We start from the raw sequence: 8,741 nt of genomic DNA on the forward strand, positions 1-8,741 counted from the left end.
TAAGTCTTGTTTTAAGATAAATCTGACTAAATTTAGTGAACTTTAGACTCAAAACAAGAAAAAAAATCTGCCAATGGGATAAGCAAAATAAACTTGTTTTCCTTTTAAATTAAGTTTATTTTGCTTACCACATTGGCAGATTTTTTCTTGTTTTGAGTCTAAAGTTCACTAAATTTAGTCAGATTTATCTTAAAACAAGACTTAATATCTTATCCCATTTTGCTTGACAAGTAAATAAATCGTGTTTTAAGAAAGTTTAGATAATTTGACAGGAATACAAGACAAAAATACTTGTCAAGAAAATCATTTTTTGCAGTGCACCAAAAATAAAAAACGGTATATTGGTAAAAGCAAAATATTGCTCTACCTCTAATATAATATAACAGAATACATTTTTTTTGCCGAAAAACACATTCATTTTACTAAGAATTACAAAACAATTTATTGAGGTCCAAAAGTCTTTTTGGGGGGAATTTTCTCCCATTTTCTACCCAATCTGCTCCAAGTCCTCGTGGTGGTGTAGTGACTCCGGGTGCTTATTATTGATAGGATGATAGATTTAATTTGGTCAATAATTGGCCAAAATATATTTATATAAACATAATATCAATATATGGGGATTATATCGGTATCACCACTGAAAAAACAGTCTCGGTCAAATGTTGCTCCAAACGTCATTGACCAGCAAAACTTTCAATAAAAATAAACTGCACTTCCACATCATTGGTCAGAAACACTCACATGATCAGACAGATGCTCCGCCTCCAGCGGCTCTTCCATCGTCCCATCCTCTGACTGCAAAATAAAAGCACAAGACTTTCTCTAGAAACACGTCTGCACAACACAATCATCTCAGCACAGATTCTTATCAATTCCACGAGACCTTTTTATCACCTTGCTGTCAGAGTAAATGACATCGTCTCCAGAGTAAGTGTTGTAGAGCAGGTGAAAGTCTTCCTCATCTGCCTCGTCATCAAGATCCTCCAACCAACCACTGGGATGCTCTTTATTTGTCATGTCAACTGCCTCCAACTTCTCCATCGCCGGGGACACAGTCAATGGAGGCTGGCAAACACACAGTAAACAACTTATAATGTAAAGTAGCTTGACTGCATTGAACTAATTCAACTTGAAAAGCAACAGTTTTAAAGTAACGCTGTTGGGCAGAATTGGGCTTCCCTTACTTCTGTCTGAGCTCTGAGAACTTTCTCTGGAGTTTCCGCAGGGGGCGCTACACCATCAGTGTCCAACGCCACTTTGCGCTTCTTCACAGCTACAGAAAAGGATCAACATTTAACAGAAACCTCAAGCATTTATGCAACTTACATCCAGTCAGATTATATCACCTGTGTCAGAGTCTGTTTTACTGCTGTTGTTCGGTTTCTCAGGTGTAGTTGGTCCAATCATAGACTCTATAGTCTTCATCTGATGGACAAATACAGGACAATTAGGGTTTCATCTATATGGCATCACCATGACAATGAAGATGTTTTCAGTGATGTGACAGAGCAGAGCGTGCTCACCTGTGCGAATGGGGGTCGAGGGGTCATGGTCTTACGAGCGCGGTGGACTTTAGGTGGAGGGTTTGCTGTAGAAGCCACTGTTAAGGAGGACGAAGTTGGAGTTGTCTTACTGCCCGGCCCACAGACACTCATTTTAGCTCTTCCAGACGATGAAGATGGAGGAGAGAGAGAGGAGGAGGATGAAGCCATTTTACCACCACCGCCTGCGAGAAGAGATCGAGAGAGTGAGATTATATTTGTGCCGTTACAGTTTATTGGACCTCTCTGTTCAAGTATCATTTAACAAATAAAGTGCAAGACGTTTCAGTTAGTATGGAAGTATAATAGTTAGTATGTGGTGTAGCGGTTAGCGTGCTGCGCTACGAACCTGGCGACCAGAGTTGGATTCCCGCTCATGGCCAACACCAGTGACGATTATCTGAACTGGTCCCGGGCCTCCCCTAGGTCGACTCAGCCTAAAAATGAGTACCTGGTGTGGTGTGTAAACATCGCCACTGGGGAGACAAAGGCGGTCGGGCGTGGTGCTGGCCACCACCCCCTCGTGTACCGTTCTGGCCTTCATAGGTGCTCGCTAACAGCACTTGCCCCTACAGTCTGTTAAGGCTAAATGGGGGACCACTAATCAGCTGGAAGGGGGAAAAAGATGAGCCGGGGGTGCCAGATAGAGAGAGAACGAGACTCACATGGATTGTGGCATAGTGACACACCTCAATCCGGGTGACGGAGGATTAATCCCAAATGCCTCCGTGTCTGAGATGTCAATCCGCGCATCTTATCACATGGCTTGTTGAGCGTGTTACCACGGAGATATGGTGCATGTGGAGGCCACCTGCCCCACCGAGAACAAACCACATTATAGCGACCACGAGGAGGTTACCCCATGTGACTCTACCCTCCCTAGCAACCAATGGGCCTAATTTGGCTAAGGAGACCTGGCTGGATTCAAACTCACGACTCCAGGGGTGGTAGCCGGAATCTTTACCACTGAGCTACTCAGGCCCCTGTTTATATTGTTTTAAGTTGAGTTTGTCATTAAAGTTTACGTTGACTCCACCTTGCCCATCCTTTACATGTTACATTGGTGCCTAAACCCGGGAAGGAGGGCTGCGCTGCCATGGAGTCCTTGCCGCAGCCGTCCGCCAAGGGAGGAGCCTCAGCCGTCTGTCTGGGGACGGAGTCGCCGCTACCAACCACCAGGAAGGGAAGGAGCTTTTCCGTCCATCAGAGGTTGGAGGACTCGCTACCGTCCACCCGGGGAAGAGCGGCTGTCGTCTGCCAGATGGTGAAGGAGTGGCTGAGGACCAGGCAACGCTGTGTTCAGGAACAGTTGAACAAGTTTTTTTCTCTCTGTACTCTTTCCGTGTACCTCTCCCGCTCGAACTACCCCCCCTCGTCTCTACCCAGGTTCCCAGGAGGCGGGATGGACCGTCGGCTGGCGGAACGGCTGGAAGGGCAGCGTATCCACTCTATAGAGTTGACTCACTGATTAGTTGATTCACGGCCATTGCTGAGTCAACTAATCACTGGTAGAGAGAGATAAAGGGGAGACGAACGCTGTGTGTGCGTGTGTGTCCATTTGTTTTATGTGGTTTTAAGTTGAGCTTATGTCATAAAAGTTTGCACTGACTCTTCTGCTGGTTCCCTCCTCCTTGCCCGTTATTTACACATTACATTTATTTTGGGATTGTCCTGATCTACAAGCGTTTTGAAAAGAGTTAAATAATTATTTCCCTATTTTTCGAGAATTAAAAAGTATTTAAATTGATAATGATTAAAATGTATTAATTATGAAAATGGGCCGTTATTAAATATACTGAAAGACTAGATGTCGACCGATGGTGGATTTTGCAGATGCCGATAACGGATTAACCGGCCGATAGTTTTTGAAATTCATTTATAGATCAATGATTTTAAAAAAATCTTATTCTTTTTTTATTATGGCGGGCGAAGACAAAGAGTCTAAAATGTATAAAATCCCAGATGCAGTTTTTGTTCAACCAAAATCCCAATAATAACCAAAAATAAATAAATACATGGGGATTTTGAGCATTACGCGGGGCTTTTAAGTATAAACAAGCCCGAAACACATTGGGGACTCTTATTTTGAAATGACTCAATGATGAAAAAACTGTCGGGAACTATCGACCAGGGCATGTGAGCGGAGCGGGAGCAGGAGCAGAGCTATCACAATTTCACTGGAGTGAGGAGCACGTTTCACGAGGTGTGGTTGTTATTTGCGTCATGAGCGTCTCCGCGCCAGTGATGAGCGTCTCCGGGCTGTGACTCATTTCACACACACACACACACACACACACACACACACACACACACACACACACACACACACACACCGAGCTGCCATGCAAGGTGCTAGCCTGCCATTGGGAGCAACTTGGGGTTCAGCGCCTTGCCCAAGGACACTTCGACATGTGGAGTCATGTGGGCCGGGAATCGAACCGCCACATGACTCCGTAGAGCCGACCCGCTCCGGTACAAATAAATTTAATAAACAAGAATGTTTACTAAGAAATTAGGCATAATCATTTCATGCCTCTCTGCTCCAACATCGCTCTCACTTATGAGCGCTCGCGGAGCAATGACTTTTCTCACTTGTGGGGTACCCCAAGAGTCCCTATTGGGACCCATTCTATTTTCTCTCGATATGCTCTGTGCTTCTAAAATGCTTTGAGGTGGTAGAGCGGGTCGGCCAGTAATCGATTCCCGGCCATATGACTCCACATGCCGAAGTGTCCTTGGGCAAAGCGCTGAACCGTAAGTTGCTCCCAATGGCAGGCTAGCACCTTGCATGCAGCTCTGCTGTCATTGGTGTGTGAGTGTGTGTGTGTGTGTGTGTGTGTGTGTGAATGAGTCATAGTGTAAAGCGCTTTGGTAACCGCTAAGGTTAAAAAAGGTGCTATACAAGTGCAGACCATATACCATTTGTATATGGCGTCTCGGCGCCAGTGATGAGCGTCTCCGCGCCAGTGATGAGCGTCTCTGCACCAGAGATGAATGTCTGCGCCAGTGATGAGCGTCCCCGCGCCAGTGATGAGTGTCCCCGCGCCAGTGATGAGAGTCTGCGCGCCAGTGATGAGTGTCCCCGCGCCAGTGATGAGCGTCTGCGCCAGTGATGTGTCCCCGCGCCAGTGATGAGTGTCCCCGCGCCAGTGATGAGTGTCCGCGCGCCAGTGATGAGTGTCCCCGCGCCAGTGATGAGCATCTGCGCCAGTGATGAGAGTCTCCGTGCCAGTGAAGAGCATCTGCACCAGTGATGAGCATCTGTGCCAGTGATGAGAGTCTCCGCGCCAGTGATGAGAGTCTCCGCGCCAGTGAAGAGCGTCTGCGCCAGTGATGAGAGTCTCCGCACCAGTGATGAGCGTCTGCGCCAGTGATGAGCGTCTCCGCACCAGTGATCAGTGCCTCTGCGCCAGTGGTGAGCGCCTCCGCCAGAGATGAGCGTCTGCGATAGTGATGAGCGTCCCCGCACCAGTGATGAGCGTCCCGGCACCAGTGATGAGCGTCTACGCCAGTGATGAGCGTCCCCGCACCAGTGATGAGCATCTTCGCCAGAGATGAGCGTCTGCGCCAGTGATGAGCGTCTGTGCCAGAGATGAGCGTCTGTGCCAGAGATGAGTCTCCACGCCAGTGAAGAGCGTCTGCGCCAGTGATGAGCGCCAGTGATGAGCGCCTGCACCAGTGATGAGCATCTACGCACCAATGAAGAGCGTCTGCGCCAGTGATGAGCGCCAGTGATGAGCGCCTGCGCCAGTGATGAGCATCTACGCACCAATGAAGAGCGTCTACGCCAGTGATGAGCGTCTGCGCACCAATGAAGAGCGTCTGCGCCAGTGATGAGCATCTGCGCCAGTGATGAGCGTCTGTGCCAGTGATGAGTGTCTGCGCACCAATGAAGAGCGTCTGCGCCAGTGAAGAGCGTCTGCGCCAGTGATGAGCGTCTGCGCCAGTGATGAGCGTCTGCGCCAGTGATGAGCGTCTGCGCACCAATGAAGAGCGTCTATGCCAGTGATGAGCGTCTGAGCCAGTGAAGAGCGTCTGCGCCAGTGATGAGAGTCTCCGCGCCAGTGATGAGCGTCTGCGCCAGCGATGAGCGTCTGTGCCAGTGAAGAGCGTCTGCACCAGTGATGAGCGTCTGCGCCAGTGATGAGCGTCTGTGCCAGTGATGAGTGTCTGTGCCAGTGATGAGAGTCTGCGCACCAATGAAGAGCGTCTGCGCCAGTGATGAGCGTCTGTGCCAGTGATGAGAGTCTGCGCACCAATGAAGAGCGTCTGCGCCAGTGAAGAGCGTCTGTGCCAGTGATGAGAGTCTGCGCACCAATGATGAGCGTCTGTGCCAGTGATGAGAGTCTGCGCCAGTGATGAGCGTCTGTGCCAGTGAAGAGCGTCTGCGCCAGTGAAGAGCGTCTGCGCCAGTGCAGGATGGGACAGGTCTCAGCCAGGAGAAGTTTGAAACTCTCTCGTGCTGTTTTTCACGTGACTAATACAAGCGGCTTTGATGCCAGTTTCAGAGTTTGTGCTTATCTATACAGCCAGCTTCTTTATTATTTGAACTTTAATAAAGGATGCATTAAACACAGGATATAACGGCGCAGTGTTTCCGTTTTAGACGCTGACAGGCGAGGTTTGCTCAAGCGGAACAGCAGGTATGGCTCTGCTTTATTTCACGACAACACGGTTTCTGTATTTACTTATTTTGCATTTTTATATAATAATACTCGGAGATCTACATCAGCTTAATCTGTGTGGAAAGTTTGGAGTGCGTCTGGACTGAGAGCTGATCTTCCTCTCCTCAATCAAGTGCTGCTCTCACCCGTCATCATTAGAGTTTCAACAGATCTCATGTTGTGTTAAAAGAAATCAGACGACTATTCGACAAATAAAAACATTTATTGTCGACAACGTTCATCCCTAACTCTCATAATTCATTTTTTATTATCATAGTTTGCACATTAATCCATCTTGGCTCGTACTTTTCTAATACGACTGAAACTTTGTAATTAGGCACTTTTTATGTTACTGTCACTTTAAGATAAATCGCTTATGTTGCATCCTTCCTCATTCTGACATAATATGATTTTTGGGGGATAAAAGCATCTGCTAAATGAATAAATGTTCACAACAAAAACAAGTTTTTCATTTGAAACTGAGAGAGAGAACATTAATAAAAGTTTGGATTCAAAATGTCCGTCTTAAACTCTGAAAAGACAGTCATGTGCACCAGTGAAAAACTCACCGGAGATAGTTTTGCTGGGCGTGGCGTCTTGTCCTTCATCCTGACGTGCTGGTGACATCACCATCATCTCCTCCGCCGGTGTGCTCTTTACAGACGGAAACGGTTCTGCTAACAGGACAGAACATAAGACACAAAATATATATATATATTTTTTACGAATGCACTAATATAGAATAAAGTATGAAATCGATACTGTTATGACTGTGAAACAACCAGCATTTACACTAATGCACAGGCATGAATATTGCATATTATTATGTACAAAGGAATAGATGGAGCGCCATTTAGTACATTTAAAATCTGCCATAAGAGCCATAATACACTTCTGCCTATGTTAAAAAACATTTAAAGAAACCTAAATATTATCTGGTTCAAATTCGACGTGCTTCAAGTGTAATCAGACATCAATAATCGTTTGCTACTGATGCCCAAAACTGAAATGATGTCCGAAATTAAAAATGCATACAGTTTAACATGTTTTAAACAAAATAACAACATCCACACTAAGAACAAAACATTAGTTAAAAGTTAAAACAGGCATCAGAACATTGTAAAGTACATCAAAATACCTTCAAAACCACAAACAAAAAATATGTTGTAATATTGTGTCCAAATAACAGGCAAATCAGACCAATTCTACTATGTTATATGAATCACCTTCATGTATGGATTGAGGAGAGCTGCCATCGGATGGATTCTAGATAAATACAGTAATAAAATCCAGTTAAACACAACCGATATTAAACATACAGTCACTACACACTAAAGTATGATTTACAGAGTTTTTGGAAACGTACTTTATTAACCCGTATTAGTCAGAATTGCATAGAACAAATATATATGATGTGTATTGATCATAAATGTTCAAAAGTTCACTTGCAATATATATATATATATTTATTTTGTACAGAAAACAGTGCCAGTTGTTGACCATTTAACATCCAAATGCATGTATTAATATTTACATTTATTGACAAGACCACTGCAAACCAAACACACTGTTATCACTGACCCCTTGAAACACTTCAATACAGGTTACACTGATTAAACTAGCATGCATAAAAACATTATATTCATGTTGCGTGCAGAAACAGAAAAGCACAAAAGCGGTGTTTTACATCCTCTATTAAGAATGCATATTTATAGCACAACCTCAAACAAAGAGATGCACGGTTTTGAATCTGACATGCACGTGTAAATGTGTGTTTTATTGCTGTTTGTTGTGTTTATTGTGTGTTGTGTTCTCACCTCTCGAGCTTGATCAGCTGCCGACATGATGCTGGATGCGCGCGCACCGACGACACACGTCAAAATAAAAGTCCCGAAGCCCAATTCATTCATAAAACACAACTTCGAGCATTTATTTAATTTAACTACGCGTGAAACAGTACGTGTTTATGTGGCGTTTATGCTCATATCATTTTATGGTCGAATTTCATACCAAAACTGTAGAACCAAGTTGGACCCGCCCACTTTTCCAGCCGGTTGGGTACCGGAAGTATATTCGCCATTCATTTCTTCCATTGTATTTTCAAGAAAGGGTTGTAAGCCATGAACAAAACCAACCAGCTCCGAAGTGAATAATAAAATTACAAACTTTGTTTTGAAAATCAGACAAAAAGACAAACATTTGGTCAAAACAAGCAAGCATTTAAAACTATTGATTTTAGGTTGTTGATTATAAGTATAAAAACTATTTTGACCAACTTGTTTGGGTCAGTCACAGTGCATTGTTGGAGTGGGCGGTCGCTTCCGGGTGTGTTTGGCAGGCTTTATTGATCAAGGTTCTCTGATTGGTGGATATTTCTCTGCTGGATCATGGGTGGTGTAGTTGTTCGCCAGAAACTCCACTATTAACCATGATTTCTAAACATTGAAGTTCAAATAACACGGACTGATGGTGCCAACAGAAGCATATACCATCGATGAACAACATTGGAGCTCAAGGTGGATGCTGCACATTACAT

General features: G+C 44.8%; 1 protein-coding gene across 2 annotated transcripts in view; it reads right to left on the reverse strand.

The window, feature by feature from the left end:
* The window catches only part of ehmt2 (euchromatic histone-lysine N-methyltransferase 2), a 29,218-nt gene extending 21,150 nt beyond the window's left edge, over positions 1-8,068 (reverse strand). For both annotated transcript variants that reach the window (XM_052093458.1, XM_052093457.1), the window contains exons 1-8: positions 8,023-8,068; positions 7,432-7,471; positions 6,775-6,882; positions 1,524-1,726; positions 1,347-1,425; positions 1,185-1,273; positions 895-1,065; positions 742-795 (exon numbers count right to left, since the gene is read on the reverse strand). In XM_052093458.1, the coding sequence (XP_051949418.1) occupies positions 742-795; positions 895-1,065; positions 1,185-1,273; positions 1,347-1,425; positions 1,524-1,726; positions 6,775-6,882; positions 7,432-7,471; positions 8,023-8,049 (771 nt within the window). In that variant the 5' untranslated portion in view covers positions 8,050-8,068. The remainder of the gene's footprint in view (positions 1-741; positions 796-894; positions 1,066-1,184; positions 1,274-1,346; positions 1,426-1,523; positions 1,727-6,774; positions 6,883-7,431; positions 7,472-8,022) is intronic.
* Between the last annotated feature and the right edge of the window lie 673 nt (positions 8,069-8,741).

This window comes from Xyrauchen texanus, chromosome 26 (genome assembly GCF_025860055.1).
Source record: "Xyrauchen texanus isolate HMW12.3.18 chromosome 26, RBS_HiC_50CHRs, whole genome shotgun sequence".
NCBI lineage: Eukaryota > Metazoa > Chordata > Actinopteri > Cypriniformes > Catostomidae > Xyrauchen > Xyrauchen texanus.